The sequence below is a fragment of the Ahaetulla prasina genome, chromosome 4, assembly GCF_028640845.1.
Source record: "Ahaetulla prasina isolate Xishuangbanna chromosome 4, ASM2864084v1, whole genome shotgun sequence".
Taxonomy (NCBI): Eukaryota; Metazoa; Chordata; class Lepidosauria; order Squamata; family Colubridae; genus Ahaetulla; species Ahaetulla prasina.
Genome location: NC_080542.1, coordinates 66,276,426 through 66,302,026, shown reverse-complemented (window position 1 = coordinate 66,302,026; position 25,601 = coordinate 66,276,426). Strand labels below are relative to the sequence as shown.

The 25,601-nt window shown below is 35.0% G+C and overlaps 1 protein-coding gene across 5 annotated transcripts in view; it reads right to left on the bottom strand.

The window, feature by feature from the left end:
- The window catches only part of EGFR (epidermal growth factor receptor), a 156,417-nt gene that overhangs the window by 48,830 nt on the left and 81,986 nt on the right, over nt 1-25,601 (bottom strand). For all 5 annotated transcript variants that reach the window (XM_058183933.1, XM_058183934.1, XM_058183936.1 and 2 more), the window contains 10 exons: nt 24,441-24,592; nt 22,565-22,742; nt 20,701-20,859; nt 13,908-13,976; nt 12,134-12,252; nt 11,204-11,345; nt 10,137-10,253; nt 1,843-1,969; nt 1,682-1,755; nt 254-344 (listed from right to left, as the gene is read on the bottom strand). In XM_058183933.1, the coding sequence (XP_058039916.1) occupies nt 254-344; nt 1,682-1,755; nt 1,843-1,969; nt 10,137-10,253; nt 11,204-11,345; nt 12,134-12,252; nt 13,908-13,976; nt 20,701-20,859; nt 22,565-22,742; nt 24,441-24,592 (1,228 nt within the window). The remainder of the gene's footprint in view (nt 1-253; nt 345-1,681; nt 1,756-1,842; nt 1,970-10,136; nt 10,254-11,203; nt 11,346-12,133; nt 12,253-13,907; nt 13,977-20,700; nt 20,860-22,564; nt 22,743-24,440; nt 24,593-25,601) is intronic.

The following is a 25,601-nucleotide window of genomic DNA, read 5'->3' as shown; positions in this document are numbered from 1 at the left end:
TGCAGATTATTGAATCTGATGGACACTCTTCTAAACAGTAATTTTGATAAAGAATCAGAAGAAAGAGTGAATTAAACATTTCAAACCATCTTAGAAAAAAAGAAGAAATAGTGGCAGTAGTGCTGATGCATTCCACTGTAGTTTCAGTTCAACCGCAAACTAACAACTGATCTATGACAGAACAATGATCTGGTTTTTTTAAAATATCACAACTATACATAAGTACAAGTTTTTGGCATGCCGTTGTACTTACAGCTGTCTTGTTCTACCTCGTATTACTTCCAGGTTTTCAAAGCTACTCAAATCCGTGGCATTTTCAGGCCAAACCTGGATCAATAGAAACCCTAAAGCAAACAAATAACATATACAAAGTATTTCTGACAAAGAAGAATGTCTTTTCTTTTTAGTTTTCACAAGAACATCAAAATGAATCATGACATTTCAGGAAGCTTCAGCACAGAGTTATTTTAAACCTTACTTTGTAAACAGTTTACATGCAGGCAACCAAGTCAGCTAAACAGTGTGAAGGCAGAGCTGTGGACTTAGCTGACTAAGCCACTACAAAAAACCCAATACTCTTTAGCAACTCACCTTGGAAATTTGATCATTTTGTAGAATACTCTGATCCTTATTTCTTTTACAATGTAAGACCTTTTCAGAAAGGTATAAAATGGATGATCATAGGAGCCTAATATTTTGGAATGGATCTTAAATGGTACGCATATTTTTTTTTTAAATGACAAATGTTCCCTTTGTTTCTATAATTTCCCTAAGCTACCAAGAACATGTATATTTCTTGCCATCAGTTTGTGAAGAACATGTTAATAGACACACAAAAAAACCCTGACTATGAAGTATACTGGCCAGACTCTGAAATAGATGATCTACTATAAACAGGTGTTTCACATGCATATTTCAAATGTAAAAAAATCTAAATACAGAAATGTTCAAGTATCTCAGTAGAGTATCTACTGAATGTGATTTGCAGTTTAGTAGAATGATTAAATTTAGAAAGGTTAACCAAATTTCCCACCATGAACATACATGAATATTTGACTAATATAATTGTACTATTCCAGAGAGCACCACTCTGAAGCTATAATTAGTCTAGAATGCAGTGGTGGAAGTAGTGGTGGTATGTTGTGGTACAGACATATGATCCATTGTTTTGTGATAGGCAATGGCTGCTAGTTGACTTCTGGTGTAATTCAAGGTATTGGTTATTTCCTGTAATGCTATTCATGGCACAGATTACTTGAGAGCTTTCTCCATATGTTTCTATCTGACCAGTGTGATCAGCTATGGTGGGTCCTGCTAAGTAAATCCTGTTGATTAAACAGTATCTTCATAGGACTTAGGAAGTGTGTCTTCGGGAAAATTCATGCTTCTCCCGTCTTTTTCACTTTCCAAAAATGGTTAAAGACCTAACCTAAAACTAGGATGGTGGTTGTACTTCTTGAGTTTTTTTGGTACTGTTTTTATGGTCAGCTTTATTCTTTTTTTTAAAAAAAAAACACTGTGTCCTTTTAATTTTTTTAAATTAAATTTTAAACTATTTAAAATTTGCAGCAGTTGAGAAGCCTTAAAATTAAATGAACAGAAATAACTGAATGTTTAAAAGACCATCTACAATATTTAAATTCATATAAATAAATAAATACATTTAAAACATTTTACTAACCTGTGATTTCTTTAACAGTTTTAAAAATATCCAATTTCCTTACATCCAAAGGAGGTGTTTTTGTGTATTCATCACTATAAAAGAATAATTGAATCCTTTACTAATGATGTAACAGATTTTTAGTACATTTTATGGTCACATTTGACCAATCAGCAACTTACCCAAAAAAGGAAGCATGCAGAAATGTGAGATCACCATTGATTGTGGTACAGTTCTTGAAATAATCAATATTGGATTCATTTACTGCAAGAACACCTTTCAGTTCACCTATTCCAATTCCACTGCACACTAAAAAAAAAGGAAACTTAGAATGTTAGGACTGCTTTCAAGGTATTTCATGTCAGATTAAGGATTAGAATCATGCCTAAATACAAACCAGCAGTAAGATATACAATTAATTTGATTTAAACCAAGAAAAACAGGGATAAACAGCATTTGTAAGAAAATAATGTTATCATAGGTAATCTTATGTTTTATTTAATTCATTGAGCCAATCTTTACAATAAATCATCATAAAGCGTGTGTGAGTGAGTACATTCCCTCACATTTTGTAAATATTTAAATATATATTTTCATGACAACACTGAAGAAATGACACGTGGCTACAATGTAAAGTAGTGAGTATAGTTTGTATAACAGTGTAAATGTGCTGTCCCCTCAAAATAATACAACATACAGACATTAATGTCAAAACTGCTGGCAACAAAAGTCAGTTCACCCCTAAGTGATAATGTCCAAATGTCAATATTCTGTGTGGCCACCATTATTTTCCAGCACTGTCTTAAACCTCTTGGGCATAGAGTTCCAGAGCTTCACAGGTTGCCACTGGAGCCCTTTTCCACTCCTCCATGATGATGTCATAGAGCTGGTGGATGTTAGAGACCTTGTGCACCTCCACCTTCCGTTTCAAAATGCCTGCAGATGCTCAATAGCAATTAGGTCTAGAGATATGCTTGGCCAGTCCATCACCTTTACCTCAGCTTCTTTAGCAAGGCAGTGGTCATTTTGGAAGTGTGTTTGGGATCGTTACATGTTGGAATACTGTCCTGAGGCCCAGTCTCCATAGGGAGGGGATCATGCTCTGCTTCAGTATGTCACAATATATGTTGGCATTCATGGTTCCCTCAATGAACTGTAGTATCCCAGTGCTGGCAGCACTCACACAACCCCAGACCATGACATTCCCACTACCATGTTTGACTGTAGGCAAGACACACTTGTCTTTGTACTCTTCACCTGGTTGCCGCCACACATGCTGGCGTCATCTGAACCAAATATGTTTATCTTGGTCTCATCAGACATAGGACATGGTTCCAGGAATCCCTGTCCTAAGTCTGCTTGTCTGCAGCAAACCGTTTGCAGGCTTTCTTGTGCATCATCTTTAGAAGAGACTTCCTTCTGGGACGACAGCCTAGCAGAGCAATTTGATGCAGTGTGCAGTGTATGATCTGAGCACTGACAGGCTGACCACCCCCACCCCTTCAACCTCTGCAGGAATGCTGGCAGCACTCATATGTCTATTTCCCAAAGCCAACTTCCGGATATGACAACTGAGTATGGGCTCAACTTCTTTGGTTGACCATGACAAGGCCTGTTCTGAGTGGAACCTGTCCTGCTAAACTGCTGTATGGTCTTAGCCACCATGCTGCAGCTCAGTTTCAGGGTCTTGGCAAGCTTCTTATAGACTAGGCCCATGATGGCGAACCTATAGCATGCATGCGACAGATGGCACACAGAGCCCTCTCTGTGGACATGTGAGTTGTTGCCCAGCTCAGCTCTACTGTGCATGCACGTGTGCCTCCTGCTAGCCAGCTAATTTTTGGATCTCTGGTGCAGGGGTGGGGCAGGAGGTTTCATTCACATGTGCGGGGGGAGCAGTGCACCTCCCCCATGCCAAAATGGGGCATGGGGGCTGCTGCCACAGCCTGTTTTTGGTCCCAGGAGGCTGCAGGGAGGCCTGCCAGGCCCAAAACAGGACATGGGGGGTGGTCACATGCAGATGCACGGGACAGGGAGAGCACGGGGGTCACACATGCTTGCACGGGGGGATGGCAGAGTGTGGGGTCACATGTGCATATGCAGTGGGGGCATTGGAGGAGTGTGGGGGATCATGCTTGCTTGTGCAGGGGGTGTGATCTAGTATTATATTGAATAGAGACTTATGGACACAAAAAGCGGGGCTCTGCAAACTTGCGCTGAATCCCTTTGTTGGAGGGTCCCATAAGGGGCTAAAGTCACCCTGTGGGGGTGACGAAGAGTGGAGAGGTGCCATGCAGGTAGCGAGAGCAGTGGCTCTCCTGCTTGACCCAGGGCTAATTCCCTCTCATCCAACAATGAAGAGGAGAGGCAGCCATTTCTTCGGGCAGCTGAAGAAACAAAGAATTGTTCTAACTGTCAGGAAATTTCTCCTTAGTTCTAAGTTGCTTCTCTCCTTAATTCATTTCCACCCACTGCTTCTTGTCCTACTCACAGGTGCTTTGGAGAATAGCTTGACTCCCTATTCTTAGTGGCAGCTCCTGAGATATTGGAACACTGTTATCATGTCACCCCTAGTTCTTCTTTTCATCAGATTAGACATACCCGGTTCCAGCAAGTGTTCTTTATATTTTTTAGCCTCCAGTTCACTAATTATCTTTGCTGCTCTTCTCTGCACTCTTTCTAGAGTTTCAACATCTTTTTTATATTGTGGTGACCAAAACTGGATGCAGTATTCCAAGTATGGCCTTATTAACACTTCACGTGATCTTGATTCCATCCCTCTGTTAATACAGCCTAGAACTGTGTTGGCTTTTTTGGCAACTGCAGCACATTGCTGACTCATACTTAAATGATTGCCCACTAGGACTCCAAGATCCTTTCCACAGTTACTACTATTAAGCAAGGTACCACATATACTGTACTGTGCATTTTATTTTTCTTGCCTAAATGCAGAGCCTTACTTCTTTCACCATTGAATTTCCTTTTGTTAGATAGCGCCCAATGTTGAAGTCTGCCAGAGCCTTCTGTATCTTTAGCGTATCTTCTGGAGTGTTGGCTATTCTTGCTAGCTTGGTGTCGTCTGCAAATTTGATGAGTTCCCGATCTATCTCCTAGTCCAAATCATTGATGAAGATGTTGAAGAGTACTGGGCTAAAACAGAGTCTTGGGGTACCCCACTGCATACTTCCCTCCATGTAGATGCAGTTCTATTGAGGACTATATGTTGAGTGTGGCTGGTCGGACAGTTACAGATCCATCTGGTGGTGATAATGTCTAACCCATAGTTTTCTATTTTATCAAGTAATAGGTTATGGTCTACTTTATTGAGTGCCTTACTGAAGTCCAAGTAAACTATATCGACAGCATTCCTTTGGTCCACTAATTTTGTGACTTTGTCAAAGAATGCAATAAGATCAGCCTGGCATGATCTGTTTTTGATAAACCCATGTTGGCTTTTGGTTATTAATTCGTTTGCATCTAGGTGTTTTCTGATTCGTTGCTTATCTTTTCCGGAATCCTCCCTGGTATTGAGGTGAGGCTGATAGGTCTGTAGTTTCCTGGATCTATTTTTTCCCCCTTTTTTGAAGATGGGAACTACACCAGCTCTTTTCCAGTCCTCTGGCAGTTCCTCAGTGCTCCAGGATCTTTGAAAGATATAGTTCAGTGGTTTTGAGATCTCATCTGCCAGTTCCTTTAGAACCTTGGGGTGTAATCCATCTGGTCCTGGTGATTTGAACTCATCTAGAGTAGACAGATGCTTACTTACCATTTCCCCCCCTATTTTAACTTGTGTTCTTAATCTGTTTTTTGTGGTGCTGTTTTTGATAAGATTGGCTGTTTTTTCCCTTTGTGTAAAGACAGATGAAAAAAAATGTGTTAAGTATTTCTGCTTTCTCCCTGTGGCTTGTCACCTTCTTGCCACTTTCTCCCAGCAATGAACCAATTCTTTCCTTGACTTTTTTCATGTTCTTAACATGTTGGAAGAAGCTTTTTAAATTATTTTTAAATTTTGTTGCAAGCCTTTGTTCACTGTGAGTCTTCGCTTTTTTCACTTCATGTTTGCACGCTTGGGCTATTTGCTAATATTCTGCCTTAGTTAGGTGCCCCTCTTTCCACTTTTTATACTTGTCCTTTTTGTCCTTCAATTTGTCAGAGAGTTCTTTATGCAGCCAGGCTGGTTTCTTTTGAGAGCTGTTATTTTTCTTCTTCATTGGTATTGTGCTAGCCTGGGTTTTTATAATCTCCCTTTTCCAAATTTCTCAAGCTTCTTGAGTTGTTTTCCCCTTGAGGATTCTCATCCATGGAATCCTTTCCAAGCTCTCTGTAGCTCTCACCATCAACATATGGTGGTGGTGGGGAATCTATTATTATTCTCTCTATCATGGTTAGACTATGCTTTGGTGTCCTTAATATTCCAATGCTGACCCCCATTTCAGGGAGACTGGATCCTTTTGAAGAGTCTGATCATGACAACTGATGGACCTATTCAAGTTCTAGAGGTAGTTGGGTTACATCCAAGGGGCTCTGCTGCATGGAACTCTGAAAGTTTTGGCCACAGCCTAGAATCAAAAGATGGACAGAACTCTGGACAGGATCATGCCTGTGTGTTCTTTCTTGGCCCATCACTGCCAACATTTCCAATGGTCATGGAGGGTTTGAAGATGTTTGAAAGGGCCAAGAGATGGTTAGAACGCTAGGAAGAAGACAAAGAACCAATCCAGCCAATCAAAACTCAGAGACTCTATTGAGCCCTACCTTGTGGCGGTAGGAACAGTGAAATATAACTATTTCTCTATACCAGGGGTGGGCAATTAATTTTTATCAGGGGCCGCATGAGAAGCCTGAATTGTGTCAGAGGGCCACCAACTTTCTTTCATTGTAAAATACTTAAATTAAATATTTTGAATAGCTGGTACTGATAATCAGAAGAATAAAGCACTCTGTAAATATGTATATTAGGTTATGTGAAACTGTGGTCTATTGGTTAAATAAGAAAAACAATTATTGAACCAGTGCAATTTATTTTTCAAAATAAAAGTTAAAAAAAAAGTTTAATTTATGGTATTTATGATTGGCCTCACGCGGGCCGGACAGGGACGTACAAAGGGCCGGATGTGGCCCGCGGGCCTTAATTTGCCCAGGTCTGCTCTATACTAATTGTGACAACAGACTGATGCCTGCCAGCACTATTTGAGGTCACTCAGTCCCTTTTTGGGAAGGGCATTTACAAGCCTGTGCAGATGAATTATCAAGCAGCTGATGGATAAAATCACTCAAATTCATTTTCTTTTCTTTTCTTTTTGAATTTTTTTAAAAAACAAACTTACATAAAAACATAACACCATCTTCTATTACAAATACAGTGTGTCGGTTGGTTACAAATTTTTTGTGCATTTTCACCATATTCATAGTTATAGTTTACCTAATTTCACATTTTGTCAATCTAGCATATATCCAAGTATTTTTATCCTCATTGATCATTTACTTAACTATGGCTATTTCTTCCCTCACTTCATACAAAATGTTCTAAAATTTAAATTCACTTATATTGTATCATTCACTTCATCGTCCTGACTCAATCCCATAATAATATATCTTTATGCTATATCTTGTATATTTCTACAATTCTTGTATCATAAAGACCTCTGCCAAACTTCATTACCATATTTTTTGTCTAATCAATGATAAAATAAATCCCATATCTTATAATATTGTTCATCTTCCTGTTCTCTAATTTCAAATGTCAATTTGCTCATTTCAGCACATTCCATTATTTTCTTAATAACGTCATCCTGTGTTGGTATTTTCTCATTTTTCCAATTTTTAGCAAACACAATTCTAGCTGCTGTTACTACATTCACAATCAAATATCTAAATTCTCTATTATATGTTTCAGGTGTAATCCCCAATAAGAAAACTTCTGGTTTAAAATCTATATGCCTTTTTATCAGATACCGGGCTCATATTACCATATATGGTGGACGTGTGTAGAAGCTAAAAGATACTGGCCTAAAATCCACACATGGTTGGAAAAAGTGATAAAAAAATTCAAATTCAATTTTAAATGACACCAAATAATAGAGCAGGTCTATTATAGATGCCTAGGAACATTTTCACCCTATTAGACCTGAGGAAGTAGACAGAGTCCTTGGAGCTGTTAATGTTACTTATTAAATCCTTGCTCTTCCTGTTTAGCAAAAGCCTTCAGAAAGGAGTTCCAAAGATGCTATTTTCCAAAAGGCAATTGGACTTTCTTGTTTTTTTTCCCTTTGAAAACATTTTGTTTCTTATCCAAGAAGCTTCTTCAGTTCTTTGGTTACACTGAATAATGAATCTTATATATTGTATTACTTTAAAATGGCAGTTTCTTTTATCATTTTTTTAAAAATTATTGTACACTGCCCAAATTAACCATAACTGGTGATCCAAGTGATACTATAACTATCCTCTCCCAGCCTGTAGGGGTTTAGGTGGGGAACAATAGGCTTCAGCTGAACCTGGATAAGATGGAGTGGTAGTGGGTTCAAGGAGTTTTGGGATCTGGGAGTTTATCATCTTTAGTTTTGATAAAATTGCATTATTCCAGACATATCCAGTGCACAATCTGTGGGTTCTCCTAGATCAGGGGTGTTAAACTGGTGGCCTATGGGCCGGATGTATCACGCACAGACCACATCTACCCCAGTTCCGTGAATGTGAAAAACGACACAAAACGTCATGTGATGACAATGTGATGCGGTGAGGTTGACACCCGTGTCCTAGATTCATGACTCCTGACTCAAAGAGCATGTGGCAACTGTGGCTAGAAGAGCATTTATGCAATTTTGGGTTGTGTGCTAGTTCTGCCCTTTCCCGGTACAGAATACAGTGGCATAGACAGTTCTGGAGGCTGCTCGAGTGACATATTTATTTATTTATTTATTTATTTATTTATTTATTTATTTATTTATTTATTTATTTATTTATTTATTTATTTATTATATTTGTATACCGCCCATCTCCCGAAGGACTCAGGGCGGTTCACAGCCAATAAAACAACAGAAAATATATAATACATATAAAACAGCAAAAAGAATAGAAAATTAATTCAATTGATGGCCTAAAACTTTTAAATACAAATTTAAAACCCCGTTTAAAACCCCTGATTTAAAACCCAATTTAAAAAATATGTGACACCATAGTTACATGAGCTGCACTAGCTGCCAGTTTGCTTCCAGGTCCAATTCAAGATGTTTCTCCTTATCTTTAAAGCCCTTTATAACATAGATCCAGGGTATCTGAGGAACTGTCTCAAGATGATGGGACTAGCCTGCCGCACTCATTCCAGCAGAAAGGGCCTTCTTTGTTATCCTGCCAGCAAAGAATTTTGGCTGGTGGGGTCCAGGAGAAGAGCTTTTTCTTCCATGGCCTTTGCCCTCTGGAATATTCTCCCCACAGAGAAAAGTTCTGCCCCCATATTCCTGAATATCTGAAAAAGCCAAAATATTTTGCTATGCTTGGCTTGAGGCCCTAACAGAGACTTAATATGTTGTGGAAGGCTGATTGGATTCTCAACTGCAGGCTGCTCATCATCTTGGTTTATAACATTGTAATTTTTCTTATTTTAAGTGTTGTCTAGAATTTTAATTTTTTTATTATATTGCAAGCCACCCACAGTCACTGTATCAGTGAAATGGGAGGCATAGAAATTCAATAAATAAGTAAATAAAACATGTAAAAAGTTCCATTTAATAAAGCCCAAATATTATTTTTTTACTACTTTTTAACAAAGATACATAATATTTTAGATAATAGATTGTATCATCTTTTACTGTGGAAAAATTATTGTGTTGCATTAAAATAGATATCTTTTTAGAGTTTAATTATGTATTATATTTTCTCTATTTCTGTAAAATCACATTCAGTTCAAGATTTATTATGTATATCCTATTTTTTCCATTTAATAAACCACAGTTAACAGAAAAAGATTTGAATTGACTTATTTAAATTTATAACAACCTAAAAGTAGTGTACATACATTATATTTAATAATTGCCCTATATGATTCATTAAATTGTATTTAAATATATTGAATTTTATAGCAGGCATTTATTCTAACACTAAAGTTCTATTATATCTAATTATTCTAGCAGTACCAGTTTATTTCAGAAAAAAACCCCAAGGTCAATTAAGATCTAGTACTGTTCATTTACAATAAAATAGGACTTGCAATGGGATAATAAAAAACAGTGTTGAAAATAAGTCTTTTACAAAGAAATATTTCATCCTGCTTTCTCCTTAAAAGATAGTGTAATGATACCATTTCAAAATAGCCAAATTAGAATAATTCAAACACCAGTAGAACCAAAATTGCTGCAATGAAATGAATACAGTGAAATGATTAAAGCTTCTCAGGAATCATATTAATACAGAGAGTGCCTACTGTTAATGATAATTCTTTGAATTGTTGCATAATTTCATTTTCTATCCATCATACCTTTGCTACAAGGACCATCACATTTTTTACATTTTCGAATGCCATTCTGCTCCACTTCTGTAGAGTCTGCATTACATGATCGGACACATGAGCCATGATCTGTTACTACGTAATTATCTAGAAAAAATTAAGAAAAGAAAGGAAAAACAACAAACAGACATAAGAGAAAAAAAGGAGACTTGTCACAGAATTTGTGTTATTTCCTTAGTTATTATATTTTTTATTTCCAGCCAAAACACATATTCTACCAAAAAAGTATACAAACATTCTCTCCAAATCAACTATAAGCTTATCAATATATATAGTAAGCAATTTAAGTAAGTTTTAATATATTGGAAAAAAATCGCAGATCAAATGTAAACTTCAGAATGGACTAATGTGCAAAAGAACCTTGCCAGTACTTTGAGTATATTTAGCTATGAGTATATTTCAGAGCAGTAGCTTCTCCATAGCACACCTTTGAAACATTTCAATGAATTGCGTATGTACATTAAAAGTGAAAAGAATCACCTATTAAAATAAATTAAGATAGATAGAATAAGGTAGATTTGGAACCTGAACATCCTAGATGGATGCAATTCTAGAGGTAACTGAGAATCTATTTTCAAACTGAAAAACACTGTATAGAAAGATTCCCATACGATAATTGGAATTAAATTGTTGTGGAAGCTATACAAATTACATCTGTCAATGAGCTGATTGTTCAGGTACTGATAGAATATTCACACACATTCCTTACATACTGTATGAACCCCTTGCTTAATTTATGAAATTTCCCCCTAATTCTTTTCTTCACTTAATGAAATGTCAAGAGTAAATTCTTATGGATGCATAGGTTTATAAATAAACTTTCAAAACATATTCCAGGATTTCATTAATTTTTACAAGTTTAGTACTGCCTGCCTAGTATACTTCTGATGCTTCATTTTAGAATGGATAGATGAGCATATAGGAATAACTTTTTGAGGTACAAATTTGGAGCTAATGCCAAATGAAAGGAAGAAAGAAACTTAACTAGCTTTGTTAAATAGTATTTAATATAAATAATAATATTTATTTAAACTTACGTGGACAGTTTTTTACACAAGTTGCTCCAAAACTGTATTTTCCTTCTGGGTTATCTTCCAACTGATAAGTATAGGGATTGTATATTTGTAAAGGTGGACAAGACTCCTTGCAAGTTGCATCATCCCAAAACTTGCGACATGCCTATAAAAAGGTAATCCAAATAATATACAAAAAGAACCATCTTTTCTTTTAACAATGATGGGAAATGACAGCAGTGGATTTTAAACAATTACGTAAGACTAAAATTTAAAGAATTCAATAATCCATCCATCCAAGCATTAGTGTAGACAGACAACTTTATTTTGGTCATTGACCAACAAAAATACATTCAATAAAACTTTACCTTTTAACAAGAACTATTGTAGGAACTTAACAAATAATGTAGCAACATTTTGCTACTTTCAGAGAAATAAATTTGATGGTGTAACACAGTGTAAATAAAAGCTATCAGTGTTCCAGAAATTTAAGTAAAAGAGGAATAATCTTTTATTGTTATGAATATCCTTGTAGAATTGGCAATACAGAAAAACGTGGGCTATGTTTTTTATGGCATTCATGTCACATGGGCAATAATGGGATTCATATGGGATTTTCCTATATTTCTCTCCAGGACAGATGTAGGGAGGCCAAATAAAAAAAAATGTAAATATAATATGGGACTGACTAATAATAGCTAGCATAATTATAACTAAAAGAAATGACTACACTGTTGAAATACAACCTTACTGAATTTCTTGGGATACTTTAAAAATGAGATTAAAGCACAAAGTTTAATTTTTTATTTTAGTATTTTTGTTATATTACTCTTTATTGCTTTATTCTCTATTTATTGTAGTTAATACTTGAAAAAGAAATCTAAGCACACTAATCTGATTAATTTCCTTTTTTATATTGCTAAAATTCTATGCAAGTTTCTATAGCTTCCTTACCAAGCAGTCACTTTCTTTAGGACCTGTACATCCTGCTGCGCACTGAGTATGACAGCAGTCACTTGGCAATCTTCCCTTGCATCGACCTGAGCACTGTGCTGCACAGTCAATCTTAGTTACTGAAAGTTAAAAATACCACAAGTTAAACTACGTCATATTTTACAAATAAAAAAATGAACACCTTTCAGAAAACATAAATATTATTTGATTGAGTCACAGTTTAGTTACAGGTAGTCCTCAACTTGCAACATTTCATTTAGTGATCATCTGAAGTTACAATCGCATTGAAAAAAGTGATTTATGAGCATTTTTCAAACTTATGACCATTTAAGAATCCCCATGGACATGTAAGCATCAAAACTTAGATGCTTGGCAACTAACTCATATTTATGACAGTTGTAGTGTCCCAGGGTCAAGTGATAACCTTTTGCCACCTTTTGCCCAATATCTTCATAAACTATTTACATGAGGGAACAGAAAGGGAATTCATCAAATTTGCAGAAGACACCAAAGTGGTGGGAATAGCCAACTCCCCAGAAGATAGAACATTGGGCCCTATCAAATAAAGTAAAATTCAATGTAGAAAAAAGCCAGGTTTTACGCTTAAGCAACAAAAACCAAATGATTAGGTGGAACATTGTTCAAAAGCAGTAAGTCAAGAAGGATCTTGGAATCTGAGTAAACAATCACTTAAATATGAGCCAGCAGTGTGTTGCAGCCGCCAAAAGAGCCAAGGCAATTCTAGGCTCTATTAACAGAGGGATAGAATCAAGATCACCTGAAGTGTTAATAAGGCCTTGGTAAGACCACATTCGGAACGCTGCATCTAGTTTTGGTCAATATAATATAAAAAAGTTGTTGAGACACTGGAAAGAGTGCAGAAAAGAACAACAAAGATGATTAGGAGGCAAAAGGCTAAAACTTATGAAGAACAATTGCAGGAATTAGGTATGTCTAGTTTAGTGAAAAGAAGGATTAGGGGCGATATGATAGCAGTGTTCCAATATCTGAGGGGCTGCCACAAAGAAGAGGGGTCAACTTATTTTCCAAAATAAGTTGGCAAGACAAGAAACAATGGCTGGAAACTAACCAAAGGGAGAAGCAACCTAGAACTAAGGAGAAATTTCCTGGCAGTGAGAATAATCAACCAGTGAAACAGCTTGCCTTCGGAATTTGTGGTACTCCAGCACTGGAGGCTTTTAAGAAGAGACTGGAAAAGCCGTTTGTCTGAAGTAGTGTATGATTTCCTGCTTGAGCAGGAAACCTAGAAGACTTCCAGGGTCTGTGCAACTATGTTTTTGACAAGCAAAGTCAATGGGGAAACCAGATTTATTTAACAGCTGCTTTACTAAACAACTTCAGTGATTCAGTTAACAGCTGTGGCAAGAAAAGTTGTAAAATGGCATAAAATTCACTTAACTGTCTCACTTAACAACATAAATTTTGGACTCAATTGTGATTATAAGTCGAGGACTACCTGTACACTGTTTCTTTCTGAGGACTAGGAATCTAAAACCAATGGAAACAAGATTTATATTTTGCAGTTTGCAAAATGAGGCATAATCAGCTGATTATTATGGCATAAGAGAAGAGGCCAGAAGATATAAAAAGTCTACTTACCGGTAATTTATTTACACATTAAATCACCTATCCTATCCTATCCTATCCTATCCTATCCTATCCTATCCTATCCTATCCTATCCTATCCTATCTAACCCTACCCTATTCTATACTATTTCAACAGAAGAGGAAAAAAATCAATCTATGTTCTTACATATTTGGCAATTCTCTTCACCAGCACCCCAGCAATGTCCTCTTGTGCAATTCGGATGACAAGGAGAACCTAAGGGAAAAAATACAGAATGTCTCTGACTATTATAAATATATTCATATCTATTTTTATGGAAAGCTCTAATTTTATAAGAATTTTTTTAGCAAGTCAATAATAGTTATCAGTTTTGAAGTCACATACCTGGCATTATGAATCCCAAACCCAATATTTTACTAATTGCCAAATTTTCCATGCTTAGCTTTCATGTGTATTATTACTTGCATCCAAATAATCAGTGATATCAGGTTTACTAATAGTTGAAAACTGGGCCCTTTAAATAAAATTATTTACTTATCAATACTATTTATTTAAAATTAGTTATATATGCTCTGCAATAAAGCTGAATATTGATTCCTAAGGGTAGGAATGAGTATCAGCAAAATAAATGAAACCTTATGTCAAGGAAACAAATACATTTTGGGAGGATTTTTCTCTCCAAATTTAAGATATAATTACATTTCTTTATAAAGAAATAAAATCATTTTAGTGTTATGCTGCTGGGAATTCTGGGAGTGGTAATCGCAATACAATTTGGGATAGTTAGCAATTCTATTTCATTAATTATTCCATATTATGAAGCATAAAAATAACTAACTTTCTGACTTACTATTTCTACAGAACAGCAAACAATGAAATATACAGAGTTGCTAATGAGCAAAAATAAGAACTGCAGTTTTATTTTTTATTATTTAGTATATGAGAAGAACATGACAGAAGAGAAGTAAACATATATGCACAGTCCATTTATTCATATATAAAACTTCTAGTGGCTTCATAACTGGATTCAGCTATCCAATTCAGCTACCCAGTGATCATCTCTGGCGCTGCTTCATACAGATCTCCTAGTGAACCAGAGAACACATCTCAAGAACAATCTTGCACAATATGCTTAACAGTTTACATATTGACATCACAATCCAACAAGAGAATCTTTCCATCCTATTGATACAGAGCAGAGAAACATCTTCCAGTATCATACCTAATCCTGTTCACTTTCATCCAAACAGAGCAAAGCAGATCAAAACCACATGGTTTGGTAGAGGAATCATTAATGTCAATGAAGGAGAATATTTGTAGCTCAGGGTGGAAATGAGGGTTGCTTGATGCTCTCTGAGCTTTCTTGCAGATATATCATTACCGAAGTGCTAGACTAGCACTGATGATGTTATTTATTTATTTATTTATTTTATTTATTTTGTCACACAGTATATATAAGCATAAGCATGAAATAACTATACAATATATAAGCATATATATATATAAGTATGATTATGTAATAACTACATTAATTGGATATAACGAAAGGAAACAATAGGACAAGAACAGTAGGCACGCTTGTGCTCTTATGCATGCCCCTTACAGACCTTTTAGGAATGGAGTGAGGTCAATAGTAGACAGTTTTTGGTTGAAGCTTTGGGGATTTTGGGAAGAGACCACAGAGTCAGGTAGTGTATTCCAAGCATTAACAACTCTGTTACTGAAGTCATATTTTCTGCAACCAAGATTGGAGCGGTTAACATTAAACTTAAATCTATTGTGTACTGTTGCAATTGAAGCTGAAGTAGTCTTTGACAGGAAGGACATTGTAATAGATGATTCTATGAGTTAAACTCAGGTCATGTCGAAGGCGGCGGAGTTCTAAATTTTCTAAATCCAAGATGTCAAGTCTGGTGGCATAAGGTATTTTGTTGTATTCTGAGGAGTGGAGAACTCTTCTTGTAAAATATTTCTGAACACGTTCAATTGTATTGATGTCAGAAATGTGGTATGGATTTCAAACAGTCGAGCTGTATTTAAGAATTGGTCTAGCAAATGTTTTATATGCTCTGGTTAGTAGCTTAGTGTTTTTGGAGAAGAAGCTACGCAAGATTAGATTTACAACCCTTAGAGCCTTTTTTGCTATGTAATTACAGTGGGCTTTGGCACTTAGATCATTTGACATGAAAACTCCAAGGTCTTTAACGGGGTGGGGGTCATCTGTAAGGTAATGTTATCTGGTTTCAGTAATGAAAGAAAACAACCAAGCTCGGAGAGCACTAAATATTACAAGGCTACAATATTACAAGCACTAAATATTACAGGCAACAAGAAGTACCTTGGACCATTCCTCTGTCCAGGAATTCCAGAATGAGATGCTATATGCCAGAAATGCTACACACTGTCTGGTGGAGTTGGACATCAACCATTTGAAAGTGGGCCCTATTAAGCCACATGCTGGCACAATATTCAGCTGTGGAATAAACCAAAGCCAAGGGTGCTGTTCATAAAGTGCTAGCATCAGCACCCCAGGATGTTTCAGCCAGTACTGTGGTACAAATACCACATACAAATGATAGTATAAAAGTCTATTATGAGAATCATGATAACCCTTGGTCTTCTATGCTTTGCCCTTTCTTTAAAGCACAAAAGGTGATTTAAAAAGATGTTTGGTTTTAACTCAAACAATGGGGGGCGAAAAATTCCAGTACCAATAGTAAAATTTTTAACAGCACAAAGAGGAATTGTGATAGTTTCAATATTTAACATAAAGAATTTGCATAGTGGGTTTAAAAAAAAATGATGATACATGGAAAAAATATTGTTTTGCAATCATTTAGTGCAGAAAAGAAAATAAATAATTAACAGACTATATTCAGTGTGTTTTAAGATACCTAGCATTTGAGGACTTCTGGTGGTGCCGCAGGCATTGGAGACGGTCCTTTCAGACCGTCAGCCCCGTGATCTTGTTAAAGGTGTTCAGACAGCGTTCATCAGCTGCCTGACAGTTTGGAAACCTTTCCCTCGGGAGAAGAGGGAAAGGTGAGCTGCCAGGTGGAGGTAGAGCTCCCTGAGAGCCCCAGAAAAAAATCTAGGGGCAAAAAGGGTGAGAGCTCCCTATTTAAGCCTGGCGAAAGCTCGGGATCCTTTTATAATAATTTATTAATGCAGAACAAAATGCCGCAACCATCTCTGCTATCAAGATGAAGATCAATCTTAACTAACTTTAAGCAGACGGAGCAAAAGCAGAAGGACAGGCTGATGTAAACATCAGACCTCAATTCGATCTTTGAACGGTACTTGAGAAGAAAGGAAATGGCGCCTCTGCTTAATAGGGCATAAAAATGAAAGTTAAGGAAGTCCTCATTAGCATCGTTAGCGCCCTTAACTCTGTTTAAACTTGCTGGATTTTATATTTATGTGAAGAAATGTTAAACAGAAAAGTTGAAGGACTGCAGAATTGATTTACCCAACCCAAATAAGGAGTTTATGAACAGATTTGAGTTGTTGCAAAGTATAAAGTTTAAGTAAGATGGCTTCTGTGCAATTAAAGCCTACTGTTTTTAAGGAAACTGGTGCCTCGTTAGCGCAAATATATAAATTACAAGAAGAGTTGAAGGAATTTCTAAAGGCTCAAATTTTTGCTATAGACCAAAAGTTCAAGGAAATTGAAGAGAAAATAATGAAAGTTAAAGATACTCTTGAAGCTCAGGACGAAGAAATAAAAAAAGATACGGTGGCAGCATTTAAAAGTTTTCTTGAATACACAAATCAGCTGGATGAAAGAGTTGAAGAAGTTAATCAAGTTAATTTGGACTTAAAAAATAAAATAGAGGAGTTTCAGACTAAGGTAGACACTGCAGATGAAGAACGAGTTTTGTTGCAATATAGAGTAATGGAATCTGCATTGAGAGTGAGAAGTTTGAAAGAAAATAAGCGAGAGAATTTAAAAGATGTCTTTGCAGAGGTTTTTGCACAGATGATTGGACAGAAACCTGTAGATCTTAAAACACAAATTGAAAAAATCTATCCTGTTAATTCATGGATTGCAAGAGAAAGACAGTTACCAAGAGATGTAGTGATTTATTTTACAACTAGGAAGATTAGGATTGAGATTTTACAAGCTTCTTATAAAAATAAAACTCAAATATTAGGGCAAGAGGTATTAGTGTTAAAAGAAATTCCCTCAAAAAAATTAAGAAATAGAAAAGAGTTTGCTTTTTTGGTGGACAAATTTAGAAATCGTCAGATACGGTTTAGATGGGATGTTCCAGCTGGATTAATAGTAAATTATTAACAGATTTAATACGGTGTTTAAAGCAAGAGATTTTTATAGTAACGTATTGAAGGCTGGAACTCCACCACTGCTAGAAGTTAAAATGGGAAGAGAAGTGGATGTGGTTGAAAAGTGTGAGAAGGTAGCAAAGCAAATGCAATCTAAAATAGAGGCTGTGACTAAGGAAGAAAGGTTGAAAGCAGCAAGGGAAGAGCAAAGAATGATTGTAATTACTAAATGTAAAGAACAAGGAGTAAAGAAGCAACAATTTCAAACGAAAAGAGCTTCTTTTTATGGGAAAGGGTAAATCACAAGCAAAATTTTTGAATATAAAAAGTAGAAAGGATAATTTATAATTGGCTTTAGTAAGTAGTTAATTAGATAAGCATAAAACTCAGGAAAAAGGTTTTTTTTCTCTTATATAAAATGCTTTATAGATGGTATTTGGAAATTAAATTGGGGTGTATATGTCTTAATCTGTAATTTAAATGTGGGAGATATATTATATTGATGTTATTTTATTATATATGGTGGATTTAGTTATGTTGGACAAAAACTGATGTTGGATCATATAAAGTGTTGGGAAAAAAATTTAAAAAAAGAAATGGAATTGGTTAAGGCTTGTATGACAAAATGGTTATAAAATATTTGGTAACTCATTGATATGGAAATATGGGGGAGGAAAAAATTGGGTTAAATGTTAATTGTATATAAGTTAAAAAGTTAAGAGAGAAAATTTTATAAAATGTTAAAGTTTGGTTGATTATATACATAAAAATCTAGAAGAAGAAGATGTTTATTTAGTAATTGATGTTATTGGATATGGATGCTAAAAGTACTGAACTGTTGGAAGCGGTGGAAATTTCAGTGTACCTGAATGAATAACCACAAGAAAATATACTGGAATGAATAAGATGGACTGACTACAATTAGAACAATTATTGGATGAAGAAATATCAAATATCTTATGAATGAATGTTTCTTTTTTTCCCCTTTATTATGGAGAAGGAGAGTTGAGATTGTAGGGAAGGGATGGGAATTTATGGATAATTAGTGTATTTTAGCTTATGATTGTTAGATCTTATACTCTGTATTTTGCTCTGGGAAGTCCGGGGTGTATGTGAAGATGGGTGGGGGAAGGGAAGTGGGATGTATTGAAAAAATTCTTTGTAAAACTCTTTAATAATAATAAAAAAAAGATACCTAGCATTTTAGGTCATGACCTGAATTTCATATCAATTTCTGACCTGTATCTCTATCTCACAAAATAAAGAAAAAAAAATAGAATTTGATAATTTGTCAAAACATACAGTTTTGATATGAAAAAAAGATTGGTGAAACAGAAACAATGCATGAATAAATTATAAGCATGTTTAATAGAGTTCAGGATAATTTCCTGTGGCCATCTCGCCATCTCGTCTTTTGGCTGATTTGGCTCTGCCAACTTCCACGTGGCAACTCTCTGTGGGGCAATTAGACACAGGATAACTCAACGTGAGATAACTAAACTTTATATCTTTGACATTATTTTAATTCTTGTCATTTGCAATTCATTTTGTCACTCCTTTAGCATCCTTTCTTTAATGATTCTATTCCACCATTTCTTTGCTATTATTGAAGAAATATAGTTAAAGAAAGGATGTTAAAAAAGAGACAAAATGAAATGTAAATGAAAAAAATTAAAATAATGTTGAAGAAACAGTGACAGATAACAATATAGTTATTTCACATTGAATTATCCTGCACTGAATTGTCCCATAGTGAGTTATCCCATAGTAGTTGGCTATGTTGAGTTGGCCAGGCTGAACCGGCTATAGCAAGATGTCTGCAGCAAATTGTCTCATTCTGTGTTTAATATAGTAATTATAATTAATTAATTAAGTAATTAATTAATTAAGTAATTGAATGTATGTTCAAATGCCGCCAAAGTTTGCCAGAGGTAGTATAATGTGTACAAAAATACATATCTGCATGATACACCGCCCCACAAACACCCACACCCACAGAAAGAGAGAGCGAGGGAGGGAGGAAGGGAGGAGGGAGAGAAGGAGGGGTCAGAGAGAGAAGCACAAACATTTTTAAAAAGCAAAGTTACTAAATTTGATGTAATTCTATATTACTTATTCCTAAAACTGTTTAGAAAATATTTATATTTTTGTTCTATTGTCAAGAAACTAACTGCTTACAATTTAAGGCTGCCAAATATTATTCCAGAACCAGCTGATGCAACATCATTCTCACAGTAAGGCTGCTCTTAGAGAGAAATTCATATAGGAGTTCTGTTTATATACAGTTCATATTGTATTTGTATTGACAGTATTCAATACACTTATTTTTCTTAAAAAGAAAACCAATAGAGTAGAGGAGTCTACTACAATCAGAATATTTTTTCTGGAAGGTTACAGACGTATCATAACTGAAGTTGTTTCCACATTTCCACAGATTAAATAAAGGATCTGATGTAATGGAACTATTTAAGTACTGCAAAGTTGTTACCTAAAAAAATTAATTATGAAGTTATTTGTCCATTAGATAGCTCAGAGTCCTGTGCAAAAAAATGGCCTAACCTTAAATGTTTCCATCTCCAAAATACATAATCTGATGCAGAAATGTTAATATAAATTAGAGAAATAAACAATGCACTGTTTCTTTAGAATTAGTTTAGTAAAATTCATGAATTGTATCTCTCCAGTACACACTTACAGGATATATGAGAGTTTGTTAACCTTTTTGTTCTTTCACTGGTGTCAAACTGTACAAAACTCCGAATATTATTTTTATCAAAAATGTCATCCCACAGAACATTTTCCATGTTGCAGAGGTAAGGGTTACTCCTGAACTTTACTCCTCCATTTAGAATTTCTGCCAAAAGAAATTAGGATAAAGACACAGTTTATTACACATGGTCTGATTTTTATATTATTACATCAGGTAGACAAATTAAATAGGTGAGTTTCCTGTCTAAGGAGATTGTCCAGGTCATGGTCATCCCAAAGGCGTTTTTTTCAAAAGACAAGTGGACTTTGTTTTTTCTTTGCTTTCCTAAGGAAAAACAAAGTCCATTTGTCTTTTGAAAATGCACCTTTGGGACAGATGAATTCCCTGTTTTTAAGCTTGAAGCTCAGGCCTATAAATAAATACAATCACTCTAGTGCTGGAGAGCACTGAATGCTTTGTTTAGTAATTGTACTTACTGTATCTCTTCCCAAATTTTATACCTAAAAGATATAACTTTATTATGTGACCACCACAAATGAAAGATGACTATTTTAATTTCTAATTTCTGAAATTTTCAGTTTTAATATTATTTTAATTAAAAATTGACCAGATTAGACTGGTACTAGGGGAAATAGAGAATGAATCTTAATAAATTTTAGGATGTGACTAAACAACTCTTATTTCTTTTTAAAAACATTTTGAAGCCTAATTTCACATAGTTGTCCTGCACTATTGTAGGACATGTAAGTATGTAAGAATGTATTCTTTTTACTGCTGATTGGCATGATCATATGACCACACAATGTTGCTCACACTTTATTTTTTATTTTTTATTTTTTTTTGCCACATAACATATAGGGGCAGGAACCATTGCATTATTGGACTCTGTCTCAATGCTTGAACTGACTATTTGAGGAGATCAAAGGAAATCAGTCATACATTCCTTTAAATTTGATGAAAGTTGCTCAGGTAGTCGCCGACTTACAACAGTTCATTTAGTGACTGTTCAAAGTTACAATGGCACTGAAAAAATGACTTATGACCATTTTTTCACAGTTAGGACGTTTGAAGCATCCCCATGATCATGTGATCAAAATTCAGATGCTTGGCAATGGGCTCATATTTATGACCATTGCTATTTCCCAAGGTCATGTGGTCACCTTTTGCAATCTTCTGACAAGGAAAGACAATGGGCTAGCCAGGTTCACTTAACAACTAATTTACTAACTTATCAATTGCAGTGATTCACTTAAAAACTGTGGCAAAAGTAAAGTTTCTTTATAAATCTAGTTCTTGGCAATATCATTTCATTGTCACGAATCCAGTGAAATGACTTCCTTACTATAAATACCAGGCTTTAATATGGCATGTTTCTATTCTTTTATTTATTTATTTTTTGTGGCTTTCTCCAATCATTAGTGTCCCTTCACTGTCTTCTCAACTGACTATTTTAATCTTGAAATGTTGGTTTTTAGACTACTACACTACACTTAGCCACAATGCTGAGAAGCTATTTAAACTACTGTAAATTACTTTGATGGTTTTCGCAAATATTCTAATGATAGTAACAATAAACAAATTCAGCTATTGAAAAAATCCTTATTTGACTGTGCTGGTACTAAAGATTTGTGGCTCCTTCCATTTCTTACGTAAAAAAGTAATGCATATTTATTTGTTTATTTAGTTGCCCATCTTGTCACAAGGCAACTCTTAAATGTTGTGTGTTGATTCAAAACCATTCTTTCAAGAGTATATATTGCAGTATTAAACTTACTAACAATTCAAATAAGTTTTATTAATAATATAAGCATTTGTTAATTTTTTATTCTTTCCCTTCTAAATTTCTTACCTGCCAAGCGTCTTAATGGCAGCTCTTCAAGTCCCGCTGTACCATTGTGATTTAATAAAATTGCTAGTGCAGCATTTTCATAAAGTGTGTTCCCTCGTATTATCTGGAGATTCTCCAAAGGAATAGTTTTCACTGCATTCATTGCTATAACCACATAGCCAGCCACTTCTTGTATACTCTGGAAGGTATGGAAGACAAAGGTATACAAAATATAGAGACAGAGACTAAAGCAAATTCTTTTTTTGACCTTACACTTGCTAAATATATTTAGGAGAAATACCTCCTTCAAATACATAATATGCAAATTAAGTAACTTCCATATACCATTCATAAATTCAAAATAACTCATTAAGACTTACAAGGATAAATTCCAGAAATATAAGATAATGTTTATCTATTCTGTTTATATAGCTGGGACTCAAGATGTAATAAAGTTAAAACAACAAATAATCTTACAGTAATAAAATACAATTAAAGACATAAATTTTGAGAGACTTACATTTTAATAACCAAAATGTATTAAACCAAATAAGCTCAAAGTGTATCCTGTTTCAGTTCCTGGAGGAAAAACTAGCCTTAAAAAGAGCAGGCCATGTTGGGGCCATCTGGAGCAAGGGAATTGAAAGGGGGAATGGTATCCATTTTATATCTCCTTGGTGCCACCAAATGGTATTAAGTTATGGGACCCGAAGAATGCCAAAGTATTAAAAAGGCAGAGATAATTGGAAATAGATGAGCTGCAAATGACCAACATCTGTGACACGAAGGGTTTTCAAGACCAGTTCCATGAATTGCATCTGAAAAGCCATTGCAGTTTGCAAAGTAGCAGAATTATGGAGACACACTGAGGTATCCTCTTAATTATCTGCATTATTGTATTCTAAAAGAGTTAAAGTGACCTCTTACCAATTCATATTGACCAATGAGTTAATCCTAAATGAAATCAATTGTTCTTTGGAAGGACAGATATTGAGGCTGAAGCTCAAATTTTTTGGCCACCAAATAAATTGTGGCCATCAAATGAGAAGAAAGGACTCATTAGAAAAGATCCTGATGTTGGGAAAGATTGAAGGGAAAAGGAGAAGGAAATTGTAGAGGATGAGCTGATTAGATAGTGTCCTTGATGCAATGAACATGCATTTGGGCAAACTCCAGGAGACAGTGGAGGACAGAGAGGCCTGGTGTATTATGGACTATAGGGTCATGAAGTGTCAGACATGACTTACCAACTGAACAACAACAACCAATCAAAGGAAATCATACAATGAAAATAGAGCTTGCTTGAAATGCATATAGCAATAGCACAGACTTATATACCACTTTACAGTGCTTTACAACCCTCTCTAAGCAGTTTACAGATCAGCATATTGCCCCCAACAATCTGGGACCTCTGAATGATAGAAGGCTGAGTCAATCTTGAGCGGGTGAGACCCGAACTGCCAAACTGCTGGCAGCCGGTGATCAGCAGAAGTAGCCTGCAGTACTGTATTCTAACCACTGCACCACTACAGCTCATATTTTCATTGAGTGTAAATATCTTGAGGAAATTTAATATAACAAAAATTCTTCATGTGTTCTGTAGGAGTGTGTGAAAACGGATTGTTCCTGAGTTCCCTATGTTGTATTACTTAGAGCTCTCATAGTTAGCTCCAAGAATTAATGAGGATACAGACAAACTGCATGTGGAACATTAGAATGTAACAGAATGATATGTTAGGAGTGGAAAACAGGACTTTAATGTTTTGGAACAAAATGTCCACAACATAAAACTGATTCCTAAACCAGATGCATATTGCTCTTTTCAAAGGCAGGTAAAGGCATTATAGTTCTCTCAATCTCCCATTCAGATTAGAACAATTTAATTCATTTTACAAACCTTTAGAAAAGTAAGGTTATAATTGTAATCCACATAAGTGATTTCCAGATTGCCAAGCACTACTTCACAGTTCTCATACATTCTCTTAAGGTTGTTATAGTGGTCATCCACGCTTGCAAGTTGGGTTAGCTTATTGCTTGTTCCTTGACAAACTGAAGAAAGAATAAACATATAATAAACATGAAAATCTGCATGCAAAACAGGTAAACTATGTGCAGAATATGACTTTTCCAAATTGTATCAATGTAAAATTTCTCACTGAAATTATTCCCATCACTTGGGATCGGAATATAAAATTTAAAATTATATCTATATCTAACTGAAACAGGAATGTTAGAGAAATAATGAAAGCATTTTTTATGATTTTTATGATTATTTGCATAAAATATGCAGTTTTAATTTATATATTTTAAAATGTGTATATGCATTTTAATTATAGTAATTATACACATAATTATAATAGTATGATTATTATTCAAACAATAATCATTCTGAAGACATTCATTTAACAGTACTTGGAAAGCAAATATGACAGTTAACACATTTCAACCAATACCATTCCTTCAATCGTAGCAAATTATGATTCAATGTAAAGTATTTTAAACTCTATAAAATATATTTCAATTATAGGGCAAGAGTAACAAGAACAAACAAAACAAAAACAAGATCCTTTAATATATAAAAGGATGGATTTAAATGTAAACAGTATCAGTATCAATAACTTAGCAAATAAACTAATAATCATAAAAATTAAGCAAAGGTTTTTGTGAGAAAACTGCAGATAATAATAGTAAATAAAAACTGAGGAATACAAAACTAGACATTCCTTATCTTTAATGAATTATAACTTTCCGAATTTATGGATTAACAACTAACATAAAATTTAAAATGCCTAATACATTGGGGCCCTCCCAATGACACTCGGATGGACTTTGAAAGCCTAATTATGTGTTTTAATTGGGGAAGATTAATAGCTCTATGTGGAGAACAACTAAGATTATTCAGGCTTAGTGTTCAGTAAAGAAAATAAATTATTGTTACCTATCTGGCAAACTGGTAGAGATGAATGCAGCTATTTCTGACTTATGAAAGAATTATTCAATTACATTAAATATAATTTGTATATGATCTACCTTTTAAAGCATTTACTCTAGAAAAAAT